The sequence below is a fragment of the Puma concolor genome, chromosome C1, assembly GCF_028749965.1.
Source record: "Puma concolor isolate L17-30 chromosome C1, mPumCon1.1.hap2, whole genome shotgun sequence".
Lineage (NCBI taxonomy): Eukaryota > Metazoa > Chordata > Mammalia > Carnivora > Felidae > Puma > Puma concolor.
Genome location: NC_141674.1, coordinates 55,710,768 through 55,729,380, shown reverse-complemented (window position 1 = coordinate 55,729,380; position 18,613 = coordinate 55,710,768). Strand labels below are relative to the sequence as shown.

The 18,613-nt window shown below is 36.9% G+C and overlaps 1 protein-coding gene across 3 annotated transcripts in view; it reads left to right on the top strand.

The window, feature by feature from the left end:
- Window positions 1-8,084: 8,084 nt before the first annotated feature.
- The window catches only part of CC1H1orf141 (chromosome C1 C1orf141 homolog), a 37,194-nt gene continuing 26,665 nt past the window's right edge, over window positions 8,085-18,613 (top strand). For all 3 annotated transcript variants that reach the window (XR_015254769.1, XR_015254770.1, XM_086717245.1), the window contains exons 1-2: window positions 8,085-8,176; window positions 11,460-11,617. Coding sequence is in view for 1 of the 3 variants with exons in the window: in XM_086717245.1 (XP_086573371.1) it covers window positions 8,102-8,176; window positions 11,460-11,617 (233 nt within the window). In the remaining 2 variants the exon portion in view is untranslated. The remainder of the gene's footprint in view (window positions 8,177-11,459; window positions 11,618-18,613) is intronic.

Sequence of the window (18,613 nt, the reverse complement as noted above, 5' to 3'; positions counted from 1 at the left end):
CCCTGCTTTGGATTCTGTATCTTCTTCTCTCTCTGTCCCTCCCCCACTTGTGCATATGCTCTCTCTCTCTCTCTCTCTCTCTCTCTCTCTCTCTCTCTCTCTCTCAAAAATAAATAACCATTTAAAAAGTTTTTAAAATGTCACAGACTGGGAGGCTTAACCAACAGAAATTTATTTCTCATAGCTCTGGAGGCTGGAAGGTCAAGGTCAAGGTGCCTACAGGGTTCGTTTCTTCTTGGGCCTCTTTCTTTGGCTTGGGAATGGCTGCCTTGATGTGTCCTCACATGGACTTTCCTCTGTACATGATGTCTGTGTCCTTATCTCTTCTTCTTACATGACACAAGTCAAATGGATTAAGTCCCGGTCTAATGACCTGATTTTTGCTTAGTTACCTCTTAAAATAAAGGCCCTGTTTCCAAAAACAGCCACATTCTGAGGTACTGGGAGATAGTGCTTCCACCTAGGAATTTTGGTGAGACATAATTCAGCCCATAATGTGGGCTATTTATTGATATTTTAGACTTAAAGAAAAGTATTTCCTGGTGTCCATACTTGGAATATGAGGTGGAGAAATTCAGACTGTTATTTCATTATTAAGTAAAATGTAATATTGAACAGTGAGTGCTTACTATGTGCTCAATACAGTGTTTAGTGAATGTGTAAGATAAAAGTGTAAGACAGAGGCCTTGTTTTCAAGGAGTAAATGTTTGAACTGATGAAACCAGATAATGGAAGTAAATTTTAATTTAAGCCTCCATTTTCTAGATAATTACTCAGTCCTGTCTTTGGTTGATGAGTTGCAGCCTCTTTTGGTTTTCTTGAGCTCTTCCTTTAATAGGAGACATTTGGAACTTGATGATGAAGACTGCTTAGCAGAGCCTATTATGTTGGTAGTTATTAAATTGGGGGTTTTTGTGTGTTTTCTTTTTGAATTTTTTTTAGTCCCAAAGGTGCTGTTAAAAATGAAGTAGTGCTCTTCAAAGTAACTTTTTAGTTTGATGTCATTATTCTTAGTGTGACTCAGCCTCTGATGTTCTTATAACATTGGCCCTACAACCTTGAAATTGTTCATTATGCAGCCAAGTCTTCACAGTGAGATCCGTGGGAGATTTACTGCAGGAGTGACTGGGAATTTCGTTCTGCCCTAGTTGGCAAGTTCACTGTCTCATTTTGTTCTTTTGCAAAAACTGTCATTATTGAGCCAGTAATTAAGAACATAAATCCAAGTTTCCTTTGAAAATAATTTTACTGAATTTAGATTTGACAAGAGCCACATTTTATAACCATTTGCTCAACTTTGTGTTTCATCCTGCAGTAAATCATCCCGAATCAACATCATCTATTACAGATAAACTGGGATTACTCCCCATAAAATGATATTGTCAGAGACATCTCCAAATTAAATTGGAGTTTTCAGATCTCAGTTAGGTGTAAAATTCTTTGCCTGGTGCTGAGATTCAGAAGTGGGTAAGCATTGTTTTAGATGAGTTTCAATACATTGCGGAAGTGATCTGTCAAAGAGTGAATTTCTGTAGCGCAGTATACCAAATTCTGTGGTGAAAGACAAAGTACTTATAGGAGCACATGTGAGGAAGAGACTATCACCAAGACAAGGCGTGTGAGGATATCAAGGAAAGTTTCACCAAAGAGGTAGCTTTCATACTAGGATCTGATAAAGAATAGTCTTTTGACTGGAAGACATGAGGAGAGAACATTGCCAGGGAAAGGAAACGCATGAGGAAAAAACACGCTTGGGGAAAAGGCAGGATGTGTCCAGGGAACAGGAGTTGTAGAGTTTGGCAGAAGATCGGATGTGGTGGGAGATTAATTCCAAAGGTTGCTTGAGCCAAAGCCTGGACTGCCTTTTTTTGAAACGTCTCATATGTCATCTAAAAAGAGCTTGCATGCTATTCTGCAGGTAATGGGGAGCTAGTTAAGGTTTGTGGAGCTGGACTTGGTCAACAATTCAGTATCATCAAAAATACAGTTCTTATGGAACTGTGAAAAATCAGTATTTGAGGGATGAAGAGGAAGATTGGGGTAGAAAAATTAGGGGCTGTATAGTGCAGTAATCACCTGGAAGGAAGAGTGAAATCTGAAGGCCTGGGGAAGACAATGACAGTGAAATAAAAGCAAGAATCAGAAAAGTCTTGTCCAGTTGGGATCAATGTTGCCTCATGGTTCATAAAATCTTGTGAGAGACTACTGACCTGTTCTACCCCCAAGATTCTGTGAGTTAGGCTTCTGTGACCACGTAAGATCCCTACATTCTAGAAGAGAGCATTTCCTCACAAGTGTAAGTACATATAAGAACACTTCAGATGTATCTGTATATATTTAAGAAGTGAGATCATCTCTCCCAACCCAGTTAATGTGTTGGTTGAAAGGGGGATGATTAGATCTATTTCCTTGAGTACAAACTAATTTGGCATTTTTGATGAGTCTCTATTATGGAGACATAGTAATGTTTATCAGGATTTTTCCCTAAATACTTACCATATTTTTAAGGCTTACACTTGTGCTTTATAGGAAAGTGAGCTTTAGTTTCTTCTCACTGAACTCCGAATAAGAATTTAATAGAAAATTGAGAACAAAACTATGAAAAAATTAGAGAAAGAAAGGAAACAAGATAAGCATATGATACAATACAGAAGATACTGAATTGCTGGATTGAAACAGAAGATACAGAATTGCCAGATTAAAATAGAAGATACTGAATTGCTGAATAAAGTCTTGTTGTTTACCAAGACCCAAGGGGTTAGTGTAGGTAAAGTTAAAGAAGAATACTGTGGAAGAAGCAAGCAGGCAATTAGACATATGGAGACCATTGGTGATTGCATGATGGCAGGTATGGCAGAAAAAAAATGAAATGGTATGGAGATGGAGAATATGGATTTTGCAGGATTTATAAGTATCTCACACATCTTATCCCTAATAGGTAAGTGCCTCATTACTTGTATCTACTTATTTTATTTACCAAACACTTATATGTCACTTATATTCATTAAATTGGACCTGTAACAGTCCCATGAAGTAGGTATTTGCATTACTTCCATTTTACCTATTGGGCGACACAGAGAAGTTAAGCAATTAACCTACAGTCACACAGCTTATAAGTAGCAGAGCCAAGGATTCAAACCCAGGCAGTCTGACTCCAGACTTTATGTTCTTAAAATTTTTTTTTTTTCAACGTTTATTTATTTTTGGGACAGAGAGAGACAGAGCATGAACGGGGGAGGGGCAGAGAGAGAGGGAGACACAGAATCGGAAACAGGCTCCAGGCTCTGAGCCATCAGCCCAGAGCCCGACGCGGGGCTCGAACTCACGGAGCGCGAGATCGTGACCTGGCTGAAGTCGGACGCTTAACCGACTGCGCCACCCAGGCGCCCCCAGAGTTTATGTTCTTAACCAAAATACTATGCTGCGTTTCTAAGCTTGAAGGTGGGAGAAAAAGTAATATTTTTTAATGCTATGGCTTGATCTAGAAGAACCTCAACAAGATTTGGACAATTATTTATGCAAACTCATAAATGTAAATGCTAGCTAAAACTGTCATAACATTTATAGTTGTCCATTTCCATTATGGCTGATGGCTAATTCATTCAGATTTTTAGGCAATAGGGATACAAAGATGAATTAGACATGGTTCCTGCTTTCAAGAAACACATAGCCTAGAGGAGGAATAAAATAAGGATATCAAATGGTTTAATAGAGAGTGATAAGTACTTGGATAGCAGTATATATAGGATATTATGTGAGCACAGACATTGGACATTTAAATCAGTGTACCAGAGAAGGCTTCCCTGCAGAGGTGTTATTTGTTTGGGTCTTGAAGGATGAATAGAACTTAGAAATATAGGAAATGGAAGAACAACATGGTAGAGGAAACAGCAAGAGCCAAGCAACAAGAGGATACAACACATTGGAGGTACTGTTCATTAGGTGCCACAGTCCATTAGGACTGGGGTATCAAGTATACATGAGGAAGGAGCAGATGGGGTTAAACACTTAGAGGCCAAACTATGATTCGCACATGATGTATCAAGGAGCTTGACCCTTTGTCCTGAAAGCAGTAGGGATAGATTGAAGCTTTCATCAGGGAGAGGTGTGTGTGTGTGTGTGTGTGTGTGTGTGTGTGTGTGTGTGTGTGTGTTTTCTTGAGAAAATAAGTCAGACAAATGTGAAGGATAGAATGGAAGATAGGATGGATCAAATGTATAGACATATTTTGAAAACTATGGCAATAATCCAGGCATCAAATGATGGAACCCTAAACCGAGGCAGTAGCAATGTGAATGGTAAGAGAAGAAAAACTGAGAAGATATGTAGGATGTTGCATATACAAGATAAAGTGATTGTGTATATTTAGGGAGGGGATAAGAAGGAGTTTTCCAGAAGAGTGGTGACCAAATCCTGTTTTGGGGAATAGCTGCATTAGAATAGCTTTAAAAAACAGATTCCGCACCTTCAGCTCCATAAATTCTGACTTAGCAGGACTGGGGTGACAACTGGAAATCTGGATTCCTTAGAAGTTTCTGAATTCATTTGTCATTGAGAAGGATTGAGAACCATTACAATGCCTAAGTTTATGGGCTGGGTGCCTAAGAGATAACTATGTGATAATAAAGGTTGGAAGAGACTTTTGACTGAAGAAGAGGAAAGGTGTGGACAAGTTTGCTTTTAGATTAATTTGGGTTACCTGTAGGAAATCTGGGTTGAGCTAGGAACATAGGTTTGGAACTCGAAAGAGAGATTTTCGTGTGAAAGTAGATGGTGGTAGATGAAGCCAGGAGTTTGGGTGGTCATCCTGAAGAAAATATGGAATAATGAAAAAGATGGCCTGAGCCCTTAGAAACATTAGTATTTAAGGAGTGATCTGAGGAAGAAGGAATCTTCAGAGAGAGTAAGAAGATGTGACTGTTGTCATAGAAACCAAGGGAGGGCAGACTTTCCATAGAAAGGAGTGGCTAACATTAACAAGAGTTGTAGACATTCAAATAAGGTAAATAGGAGCAGAAAAGTGCCCACTTATTTATAAGATGGTGACCCTGGTGACCAGAGCAGATATAGTATAGAAGGAAGCCAAATGATGGTAAATTAAGAAGGAAAAGAGATGTAAGTATAGATGAGCATTTTAAGAAATTTGTCACTAAGGGAAGGTGAGAGAGAATAACAGCTAGTAGGATTAGGAGAAGAATTTTTTTTTTTTAAACCAGAAGAGGTGTGGGCATGCTAAGGAGAAGCAACTGGTAAAGAAAAGAGAATGACAGATACTAGAGAGAGGCTACACCAATGGAAATAATTCTTTTAGGACAGAGGTAATAGAGTCTAGAGTACACTGGGAGGGGTTAACTTTGAAAAAGAGAGACAACAATTCCATTAAAATTAAAATACAAGTGAGATGGGAATGGACACAGATAAGATTTTGGCATGAGAGAGAGAAGTTGAAGTTCTTACTTGATGGTCTCTGTTTTCTTAGTGATACAGGAGAGCCCATCTGCCTTGCCCAGGAAGGTAATATCTATCAGGTCCAACTTCCTCAGTAAATTTGATGGAGTACCTAGCACCATATCTCTCTTGTAATACAGTTAGGTAGCCAAATGAAGAAATGAACAAATAAATGTATGCCATCAAATGATAATATATGCTCACAGAAATAGAATTCATGAAGTAGAATATGTGCCCATAGAAAAAGAAGTATGAAGTAGAAGTATGAAGCCAATATTCTGGAAGTGAAATGAAAGTGCAAATGATTGAATCAAGAAAGGACTGAAACTCAGAAGGTCATATCGAGGAACATATAATGCAGAATTTAGCATTAAAGGATTAGTTTTTAGTTTATGCAAAGCAGTTGGGATACACTGTCATATTAGACCTGCCTGATACAGCTAAGCCCTTGGTACCCTTGGTATAATGATGAAAGTAAGCAAGTTAGTCTAAAGTGTTTCCTCACCTCCACTTTATCCCAGGGCGATTTAGTCATTAGAAACCCCTGGCACACTGCCAAAGACTTATGAAAACATTTGAAAACTGAAAAAAAAGTATAGGCTTCAAAATATGAAAAAACTATAAAACTGAAATTAATAACATTCTGTCAACTTCATTAACTTCAAATTTAGTATTCATAAAACTGTCATTGACCCTTAAAAATAATTTGTTAATTAGATTTTCTCACTTCAAAACAAAAAAAACTCATAGTTGGCTAAGCGTCCAACTTCGGCGCAGGTCATGATCTCACGGTTTGTCAGTTCGACCCCGCATTGGGCTCTGTGCTGACAGCTCAGAGCCTGGAGCCCGCTTCAGATTCTGTGTCTCCCTCTCTCTCTGCCCCTCCCCTACTCATGCTCTTTCTCTCTCTCTCTCTCTCAAAAATAATTAAACATTAAAAATACCTCATGATATGCACAGTGATTTGCCAGGAATCATATCATAGCTAAATAATTGACTAGCAAAATAATTTTAAATAAACAACATAATTCCTTCAAATTACAGCTGTGTGTGTGTGTGTGTGTGTGTGTGTGTATGTGTGTGTGTGTGTAAAATGTGATGATATGGTGCATCCTAAAATGTCTGTTGTGATGTTGAAGATGTGTGGAAAGTGAGAGGTGTAGGACATCTTACTCTTTAAAAATACCTGCTTTCTGTTCCCTCTCACAAGGAAGCCATGTGTCTCAGTTGTCCCTTGTGTCATTTATACCTTCCCCAAATTGGGAAACCCATTCACTTCAGTATGCTGGTTCCTACAGTTAGGAAAGTCTTTCTTTCCCTGATTGAGAAATAGAAATCTTTTGTCTCCAAAAAAAGAAATTTTGGAGAGAAATATGGGAGCCTTCTCCACCCCACCTTGAACTCATATTATGCGTAAGAAAAACACAGAAACTAAAATCCCTTTAGTTGCTTTTAGGATATATGAGAGGATTGGTTCCTGGATCACAAAAGACAACACATAGCATCCAGATAATCTAAAATGTCTGCCAAAATCTGTCCCTTACTCTTCAATAGGAGACCCAGAAAGTCCGAGGTACTCCTAATTGTGCTAACACCCTTGCCTGCACATCCCGTCTCCAACTTGCAACTTCAAGTTATGATGTTTGTAACAAGGCAAACAATCTGCCTTGCAGCCCCATGGCTCAGAAGAGTCCAAGAGTAGAAAAGATAGTTAAGAGAAATCAAGTACTAAATAATGTGAGCTTTTGGCATAGAATCCTTAATCCTTGGCTTTTCATGTATTATTGTCTTTGTGTCTTTGTGAGATATTGATTGAATAATATGCAATATGGGAGAAATAGCGTAGACATTTTTGAGCCAGAAAGAACCTTAGTGTTGACGTTGATGTGCCTTAGAAATATTGATGAATTCAGTACTTCCTATGAACCATACAACTTCTACATTTAAATGCCACTGGAACCCATTCAATTCACTGAGCAAAAATATAGTGGGAGCTTTGGGTTAATACTCTGATTCTTGCCTCTACTCAGCTCCTCCTAGTTATTTGTGTTGCATTGGAAAGGTATTTTGTGTCCTGATGTCTAACATTCAGGTCCCCAAGCCTAATATGGACTGCCTGACTCCAGATGTAATTTTCAGCAATATTAATTGACTAGAGAATATTTATTATTATGGCAGTAGGACCCAACCAGCTTGACAGCTGCTCCTTCTGTGTGACTGATCGCCTTCTAAGTGCTGTATTAACAGTCTTGGATCATTGACCAATTTAATTTGAATGCAGTTAATTATACAAATGTGAGCTCTTCACATTTACTTTCATTAAAATTATATCACAACAAAAAGAAAATAGATATAAATCAAGCCACATGCCCTTGCTTCAAGTATGAGTCAATTCTGGTTCAACTTCCCTTTATCATACATTTAAAAATTCCTAAGGTTCACACACATCTGGGAGTTCTGATCATGTGACCTTTTTGTCTAAAAAACTTGGGTACCCCTACAGTTCCATGACCTATTCCATGATCTCTACAGTTCTATTTTGTACCCCAAACAGAAATGTAAATGTGGATCTCTTATGCCTAAATATTCAATTATATTGTTTTGGAGATTTTTTCTTTTTTCTCCTTTTTAAATAGGAATTTACTGACTGAAAATGGCAGAAAAAATCTTAGAGAAGTTAGATATTCTGGATGAGCAGGCAAAGATGCTCTTGGCCAGAAGAGCAAAGGTTTGTAAATAAAAGCTAAAATAAAATTTAATCATTAAAATGTTATTTCAAATGTGAATGATTATCTTTATTTTTTAGTTAATGATGCAGTAGTATGGAGTTGTAAACTAATTTGTAAAAAGCAAATCATTATATTCAAAAAGTCATCTAGGTAAGTGTATACTATAAGGAATTAATTAGATATACAAGGTAACTTCTGGATAGCTGCCACATTATATTAGGATATAATGTATCTAAGGTGATTAAGATAAAAAATTAAATAAGCAGTCAAATAGTAAATGTGACTACTCCTATAGTTCTCATTAATATGTTAAACATATAAAAAGTTATTTAATTGGTTTATTAAAAGGAAGAAAATATTTGGTATAGTTACCAAATTAAAAGTAAAGGTCATAAAAATTAAATAACATGAGACTTTTTAAAAATTCAATATAAAATGTTAATAAAGAATATAATTTTCAAAAACTAGATTTTTAGCACATATGAGCAATTTAATTTGGTTACACAAAGACTTGCAAAATAATTTAACAATGTGGATAAATGAGGCATGAAGAGCATAGAGTCTCAGAAATCAAGGAAGACAGCACAAAGAGGAACTCTGAAGTGACTGAACATATTTGTGAACCTGAAAATGAAAACGTTAATGCTTGAATAATAACCTTTCTCTTTTTTTCATAACTGTCTCCTTTTATTAAAAAAAAAAAAAGAGAAATATTGGGAAAACCAATAAATTCTTTCTGTCATTGCTACCCAAATTTTGAAATAGCAAACCAGGAGTAACTTACTAATGCAACCATATTAGACTTAAGCACCCCAAAGTTCACTCCTTTTTAATTTTCTTGCTTAAAATGAAATGTATTTTAGAAAATATAATCAGAGATAAATCTTTGTAGTTTGTCCTGAAATTTCCTTTTATATGAATTTTAAGTTATGATTAGTAATAATAATTTTTACCTTTTTTACTAGGGTCTTCTTTTGTGTAAACCATTTCCATAAATATTCTCATTTTGTGTTACTATGTCTAGTTCATGTGTTACTAATAGAGGATTTTCTGGAAATTCTTTTTAAGTATATACAATCAAATTTAAATTTTTTCTTATTTTTAATGTTATTTATTTATTATTTTTATTTTAGAGAGAGAGAGCATGAGCGGGGGTGGGGGCAGAGGGAGAGAGAGAGAGAGAGAGAGAGAGAGAGAGAATCTTAGGCAGGCTCCTTGCTGAGCATGGAGCCTAATGTGGGCTCAATCCCATGACCCTAGGAGCAGTTTTAAATATATACATATTTATATATATAAATTATGCTTAAAGGAAATTACGTAAAGAAAAATTGTCTTTGGCCTCCTCAACTGCTTCCTTGAGGCAAACAAAATTTACCAATTTGGGTTTATCCGTCCACATCTTCTTTTGTGCTGTTACAAAGATATACAAATATTATCTATGTATGCATAAACCCATTTATCTTTACATATACTCACAATATAAATATACAGGTACACATACACATACATACACCTACATACATTTACGAAGGTGAATTGTCTCTATTTTCTTTTTTAACGACCAAAAAATGAGATGAAAATATATAAATCACTTTGGTAATTGCTTCTTTATTTTTTTTTAACTTTTATATTTTGAAATTAATATCAAGTCATAGGAAGTTGCAGAGGTACTACAGAGTCCCATGTCCCTTTCACCCAGTTGCCCCCAGTAGTGACATCTTATATGGGTAGTGTACAATATCAGAACCAGTATGAATCCCAACCCATATTAACATTGGCATATTACCATTAACCAGACTACAAATTTCATTTAGTTTTCACCATTTTTAAACCTGCCTTCATTTGTGTGTATAGGTTTATCAATTTTATCCCATAAGAGATTTGTGTAATCACTACCACAATCAAGATACAGCACGTACACATCAGCATGAAAGAACTCCCTCATGTTATTTTTCTGTATTTGTATCCATATCCGCACTTCATTCCCCATCTATCCCTGGCAATGGCTAATCTGTTCTCCAATCTTTAAAATTCAGTAATTTTGAGAATGTTATATAAATGGAACCATTCAGTATGTGAAATTTTGAGATTGACTTTTCACTAAGCATAATGCCCTTGAGGCCCTTTTAAGATTTTGCATGAATCAATAGCCTTATTATTATAAATAATGTATAAATTTTGTTGCTGAGTAGTATGCCATTATATGAATACACAGAGTTTCAACCACTCACCCATTGAAGGACGTTTGGGTTTTTTTCAGTATTTTGCTTTTAAAAATAAAGCTGCTTTTAAAAAAAAGATTAAAGAGAGCTGCTGTGAATATTTGTGTACGGGTTTTTGTGTGAGCGTAAGTTTTCATTTCTCTGGGGTAAATGCCCAAGAATGTAATTGTTGGTGCAATTTCCATCTCTTAAACACAACAAGGTCAAGGCCACAAGGTTTGATGTGAGTTCCCCCTCACTGCTTCTCAGCCAGGAAACTACCTTCAATAAGCAAGCTGAGCCATTGTGGGATTTACCTCATTTGTTTCCCTTTTCTCAGGGATTATGGTTCCCCCTCTGCCTGTTCTCTAATGCCTGATTACAGTTGTTTTGTCTGGGTTTCTAGTTGTTTACAGCAGGAGGGCAACTCCTGTAGCGCTTAATCCTTTCCTGGCAGAAGCAGAAGTTCCTATCCTTTGACTTGCTGTCAAGTTTTTCATCACTTTATTCCTCTGGGCAATGCTGAGAGAATTTTTTAGAAAAGATTTCTGGCTCCTTAACTAACTTGTTAGCTATATCCTTTTCCCTCTTCAGTCCATCTATATAAATATTTGAACAAAGTCTTTTGATTGCTTTCTTCACTTCATTTCTGGCTTACGCAACTAGACAAATGTTGGAGTGATTCACCACGTGCATGGGGACAGCAAGAGCAGCAGGTTAGAGATCAACTTGCTCTCCTTCCAATAACTCTATGTATCAGTGTTTTCTTTGTGTAATATATAGGTCACTCTTAAATTCTGAATTTTAGAATTAGGAGGGAGCCTTCATGATCATCTAGTCCAACATCCTATCATTTCATCAATAGGAAAAGAGTAGCTCAGGTCACACAGCAATGGTATAAAAAAATGTTGGTACACAGGCCCCCCAGCTTTTAATCTGTAATATTTTGCTATTAGTGACTGGCACATAAATTCTGTGTGAGTGCATAAAGTGAGACTAATTTCATCCTTTCCATACAGGATTTTTCCTATATGAAAAGTGCTCATTTTTTTTTCAGTGTTGTACTTTGGATTTATTGCAGAAAAACAGACTTCAGAGTCAAGTAAAGAAAAAGACTTTGGTTACACCACTGACATTTGATTTTCAGTTGGAATTTGAAGAGGCTATTGCTCCATCCACATCTAAGAACATATCCAGGAGCACAGAAGACAAGTCATTTGGTATTAAAGAACCAAAAAGGTAACCATCCTAATTACCTCAAACTTTCAGTTGGACGTTTTTTGTTTGTTTTTTTTTAAATTTTTTTTTAACGTTTATTTATTTTTGAGACAGAGAGAGACAGAGCATGAACAGGGGAGGGGCAGAGAGAGAGGGAGACACAGAATCGGAAGCAGGCTCCAGGCTCTGAGCCATCAGCCCAGAGCCCGATGCGGGGCTCGAACTCACGGACCGTGAGATCGTGACCTGAGCTGAAGTCGGAGGCTTAACCGACTGAGCCACCCAGGCGCCCCTTAGTTGGACGTTTTAAAGCATTACTGTAGATTTGTTTTAGATTATGTAATCTGTATTAAATGTAAGCTTTGTCAAACATAGGCATGTTTCATAGTGCTTATGAGTGACACCATACTCATTCAGCATTCTGAATAAATTAGTTTATAAAATATTTATTGTAGTTTATTATTACAGGTGTTATTAGATAGTAATTACAATTCTGGATTTTTAAAGAAAGACTTGTCTTGAATTCTATTACATTGCCCCAGATTAATGTCAGGATTTATTTCAAATTTTAGACCAACAGACTGCCAAAAGAAGTCCACCTAGAAAACCAAGTAAGGCAGTTTCTCTATGTACTTATAAGAGATAGCCTGAATATGTCATAGTTGGTCTTTCACTGGCATTGTGGACAGGCATAATGCTATATAATTTTTCTAGTCATCAGAAATGTAGAGGAGAGCCCAGACAAAAGAAATAGTCAGATGTAGAATCAATAGAACTTCTATCGTACCTTGATGGTAGTGTGGACACTGTTCTTACCTCATTTATTCTGTGTAAACACTCAGTGTGTTCAGTGCAGTTTTATAGATGAGAAGCCCATCTCAGTGGGGTTAGATAACTTGCCCAAGGTCACACAGGTAAGTGGCTCAAACTGGATTTAAACTCTAGCGGTTCGATTTCAGACTTGTGCTCTTTATCACTCATGCAACTGGATGAATGTTGGATGGCAAATTTATCACTACCCCATTCTGAATGTAGAATGGCTTGCAGCTTTCGGGCTTGGTTACTAAGTGCATTATGACATTTTGTACTTAGGTAGAGAATATATGATGAAACACAGATTGGGGTAGAGAAGAGGATTACAGTGATAAGGTCTGAGTTTCATTTTGGATATATTAAGTTTTAGATGTCTGTGGGGCATTGAGGAGGGGGCATTCTTCTTCTAGGAAGCAACCCATTCTTGGCAGGAAGTCCTTTTTAGCTGTAACAGAATGATTGCTTAAGTAACAGAGCATAAGGCAGAACGTTTCTGTCCTCATATCAACAATGATATCCTGGTTATATGGGTTATATTGGATAAACTCAGTTCCTCTGTATCTGAAGATACAGTTCCTGGTAAGTTTTGTTAATTATAATTCAGGAGGCCAGTCTCTACCAGTGCTCTTAAGCCTCACTCCTACACTGAGTTGTGATGGCAGATACACTTCACACAGCTGATTCCTGTGAACACTAATGACAGAGATGCACTGCTCTAGCTCAGTGGGTCTCAAACGTGGAGGGCTCCTTAAAACACAGAGTGCTGGACTGCACCTGCAGAGTTTTTGATTTAATATTTTTGATTCAGTAGGTCTGGGTGGGGCCTGACAATTTGTACATCTAATAAGTTTCCAGGTAATGCTGGTGCTGCTGGTCCAGGGACCATCCTTTGAGTCTCTGCTCTAGCTTATGTCCTGCTGATCTAGCTGCCCAACACCAACATCTGTTCATTCCAGTTTTCTTCCATAGTTTGCTGAATATCATAGTGCCTCTCAGCCCGGTGCTGTGATCACCTAATTGATGTAAACCTTCCCAGGTTTATTTGTAGCTGTGCTTTGCCTTCAGACTAGTAGTTTTCAACCCACGTGCACATTAGTATTACTTGGGGAGCTTTAAAATAATTGGATTCTACTTTAATTAGTTTGGAGTAGACCCCAGGCATTACTATTTTTAAGATTCCCCAAAAGATTCTTACATAAAACGAAGAATGAGAACTATTCAAATTCTTAGGGCTTTTTTTCTCAGTTACTCCCAGAGACATGTTTCCCATGTAACTATCAGTTCAGGATTTCAGCATTTTTCTGGGATAAATGGGAACCGATAAAATATTAAAGATATCTTTCAGCTAATCTGTGTATAGTCTCTAAGATTTCTCATTAAACACCAAATATACTCTTCTCTGCAACTTTTCATAAATGGACCTTTTACAAAAGAGTCATATTCATTTTAGCAAAATTCCCTTTTAAAAATTACCTGGAATAAAGATAAAGTGGGGCACCTGGATGGCTCAGTTGTTTGTGTGCAACTCTTGGTGTCAGCTCAGGTTATGATCCTGAGATTCATGGGATCAAGCACCCAGTGCTGACAGTGCAAGACCTCTGTGCTGACAGTGCAAGACCGCCTTTGGATTCTCTCTCTCCCTCTCTCTCTCTGCCCCTCCTCCAGTGGTGAGTGAGCACTCCCTCTCTTTCTCTCTCTCCTTTAAAAAAATAAAGGAAAGACAAAGTGATTTCTCTACTACTTAAGCATTTAGTGCTGCATTATCAGTTGAAAATGGCAATTTTACTACTTATAAAGTGGTAAGAAATAGAAAACAAGTTAGGAATAAGGAGGTTGATTAAGGGTATTTAAATTGTCACTGAAAGTTAGCTCAGTAAATAATTCAAAGCTACTGAAGTTACAAAAAATAATATTTTTCTTTTTTTTAACGTTTATTTATTTATTTTGAGAGAGAGAGCAAAAGCAGGGGAGGGGCAGAGAGAGAGGGAGAAAGAGAATCCCAAGCAGGATTCTCTCAGTGTGGAAGCTGATACAGGGTTCAAACTCAAAAATGGTGAGATCATGACCTGAGCCAAAATCAAGAGTTAGACAGTTAACTGACAGAGCCATTTAGGCTCCCCAAAAATATTTCCCTTTAGATGAATAGATTAATAGGGACTATTCATTAGAAGAATTATTGTCCTAAAAATAAATCTATAATGAGACCTGTCAAAAGAATATTCTTTTTAGAAATAGTTTTATGACAATAGGATAAACTTGCATACAGAAAAGATAGTTAAATATTAATGAAGGATTTTCTTGCAGCCTATAGTGAAATTTAATTGGCCACATTCCTTCTTCCTTTAGTTCAATATGCATGTCTTATACTCTGTGTGACATTAGACTGGCACAGAGATTAAGAGGATGAGGTTTATAGGCCAGTTGCCAGGTTTGTATCTTAGCTTTACTTACTACTAATTGTGACCTTGGACAAGTTACATAACCTTTTGTGTCTCAGTATCCTCATATTTACAGTGTGGATAATAATAGTATGTATTCCATAAGGTTGTTTTGCAAATTAAATGTATTGACATGTGTGAAGAGTTTAAAATTCCCCAACATACAATAGTCACTCAGAAAAAAACAAAACAAAAACAAAACCCAGCAATAAAAATATAAACTGTATTAAACATAAGGGAAGGGAAGGAAAAATAAGATAAAAACAGACAGGCAAACCATAAGAGACTCTTAAATACAGAGAACAAACCAAGGATTTCTGGAGGGGTATTGGGTGGGGGATGGGCACTTGTGATGAGCATTGGATGTTATATATTAATGATGAATCACTGGGTTCTACTCCCAAAACCAATACTGAAATAAATAAATAAATAAATAAATAAATAAATAAATAAATAAGCTGTATTTTTGAAATATGCAATCATATATTCTAATCATTAAAAATAAGATAGTAAATGAGATACACAAGCCATGTTTACATATGGCAATAATTTCTAAAATCTTAGGTAAAGTATGACTTATGGGTAAGTAGGGTAGGGTGGCCTGGGAACAGGAAGGATAGAGAAGACGGAGGCTTTTATGTGAGTAGACGCAGAGATTCATGCCTCATTCCTGCTGCCCACACCATTTCTCAGTTATGTAAGCACAGGCTCCTTCAAGGCCCCAGGAGGATTCTGGGAAGGTAACAACATCAACTCCAGCTCTCTATGGGGAGAGGTTCACTACTAGGCTGAACACTGCCTCTTCTCTGTACCTGGAAGAGGACTCCTTATTATTGCTCATACCTAGAGGAGCCTGACATTCTAGAGCAGGGCCTCTTTACACTGACTGCCCACTTGAGAGTTTTTGGAAAATATGCTGAGCCCTGCCTAAAGATCATGATTTAACTATGGGCAGGGGGGCGGGGGGGGGGGATGTCTGGACATTGGTGTTTTTTCAGAGCACCCTAGATGATTCTAGTATACATCTAAAAATTTAAGAAACATTTCTAGAGGCCTCTTCATTTGTCACTCCTTTAATCAAGAGACCCTCTTATGACAGCTTGTTTGCCACTGATACTCTGCAAAAGAATCTTATCTGTCACTGACTGATATTACCTGAGTTTCAAATAGCCTCACCTTTATATGTGCTGAGGGAACTCACACTCATTGAAATGAGAGGTTGAAGAGAAATCCCTCATTTAAGGGGACTCATATGAAGGAGGGAGATAAAGACAATCAAAACAAGTGACTCATGATGAGGTAGATAATGGAAGAAACAGAAGAAAACTTAGGAGAATATATATCTTAAGGACAGAAATAATCAGGAAAAAGGGATTTAAAAATATTTCTGGATCAAAAATTGAGTAGAAAAATAAAAATAGAATACAGTTAAAAACAGTATTGATAGTCTAGAAGGTCAAATAGAAGCAATATCTTATGAAAATACAAAAAAAAAAAAGAAAATCAGATTGAAAAGAGATATATACTAAGATTTCAAGATATGCAACCTGGAAATATATACCTAATACATAAATCAGGAAAGTAAGAAACATAGTAAGGAAATAAAGAAATATTAGGGAAAAATGACCTTTTTTTGAAGACAGACTTGAATTTTCAGATCAAAAGGGTTACCAACTGCTAGACTTACAGTAAAATTGTTTAAGTCCAAAGGCAGAAAAATAATGGTTAATTACAAAGGAAAGGAAGTCAAATGAGTTTTATATGTCTCATCTGCATCTCTGAGGCTAGAAAACAATAAACAATTTTAAACTTTTGAACAGAATGGCAATGCAGGAATCCTCTATTTAGATGAATCATCATTTATATATGAGAACAAAAGAGAAATTTTTGGATATGAAAAACTAGAAGGTAATCCACCTATATATTCTTTCTGAGACATTTACCTGGAGAAATATTTTATGCAAGTTAAAATCAAATATAATTAAAATAAAGATCCAAACTGGATGTCTTTATGACAAAAAAATGTAGTTAGAATTCTCCCATGGTACCAGAACGAAAGCTCTGGACCTTCGTTTCACAGTGGCTGTTCTGTAAAAACATAAAACATTCCAAAGCAGGGAAGTTATCCATAACAGATTCCTATTTGGGAAGAGGCAGCTTTTGAAGCAATCCCCATACTTCCATCTGAGCTGTGTCCTGCTCTTGGGTTTCTTCCCTTTATGCACCAGTGCCATTTCATATCCATTCCATGGATGTGCAGTAACCTTCCTTTAACTCCAGCCCATGCAGCACAAAATCAAGGCCTTTACCTATATTCCTTTAACTCAACTGCAACAGGGTATAATTTTACAGGGGATTTTTCTAAATATAAGACCCTAAAAGAGGGAATGAAGGTGGATGAATTAAAAAAATTACAAGCAGCTCAAAACCAATACAACTTATAAAGAGAAGATTTATGATTTTATGCTAGTGAATTAAACCATCAAATTTATAATCCAAGTTTAATTCTTTTTTTTTTTTTAATTTTTCTTTCAACGTTTATTTATTTTTGGGACAGAGAGAGACAGAGCATGAACGGGGGAGGGGCAGAGAGAGAGGGAGACACAGAATCGGAAACAGGCTCCAGGCTCCGAGCCATCAGCCCAGAGCCTGACGCGGGGCTCGAACTCACGGACCGCGAGATCGTGACCTGGCTGAAGTCGGACGCTTAACCGACTGCGCCACCCAGGCGCCCCCCAAGTTTAATTCTTTATATTACATAAGAATCTAGTGCTAGGAACTCAATTTTTATTCTTAGGCTCTTAGCCTCCCATTTGTTCTTCCTGCTGCTGGGGAAAAAAAATCTCCATGGATCTCTTATATTTCTGTACATCTTATGAGAAGAGGCACTGGTTACCTTGTTCCTAGCTTCTCAAGGATTTTTGTATAACAAATAGCCTTGAAAGAGGTAGTGCTTTTCTTTGAGCAAGAGCAGGTATGTTACTATTCATTATAAAAAATTTGGGTTCTGTAAGCTCAGGGTTCCACTCTTGTAACAACGCACTATGTGTGCAGAAGTCATCTGGCCCTCTGCTTGTTGCCCTGTGGAATAGAGGCTCAGAGAACTGATACAGAAAATGCTATTCCTATCATGGTGAGTAATAAACAGGCCTTTGTCTCTGACTCAGGAGTCTACTTCTTTGCGAGCATAGATCAAACTGTGGCAGCCTAACTCGTTAGCTTGTAAGTAATGTCAAATCTCAGACCTTTCACACCTACTTTTAGGGAAGAAACTAGAATGACAGAAACTGTGACCACCCTCCTCTCCTTCCTTTGCAAAATGAGTGGTAAAATACATTAGGCTCATTATTCAATGAGTAGGAGAACACCCTTATCCAGGTCCCTGTGAGCTTAAAAGAACTCTATTTCTATACCCCATTTATCTATCCCATAAGTCTATCTGCTTCTGGGCATCAGGATTTATATTTTAGTTATTAGTCAACTAAATCCTTAAAATTAATCCATATAATAAAGTTTTTAAGAAATAAAACAATATGACAAGAGGCTATATAAACTAGAAAGGAAAGTCAAGGTCAGTTGTGGACAGAGTTTGTGTATAATCAATCTTATAAACCAACCCAGTGAAGGATAAAACAAATGAACTGAAATTTTACCTCTTCTTATGTCCCAAACATTTTGCTAAGCAACTTCTGAACTTTATTTTACGTATTTCTTATACTAACCCTATAAGATAGCTATTACTGCATTTGGCCTGTGAAAGACAAAT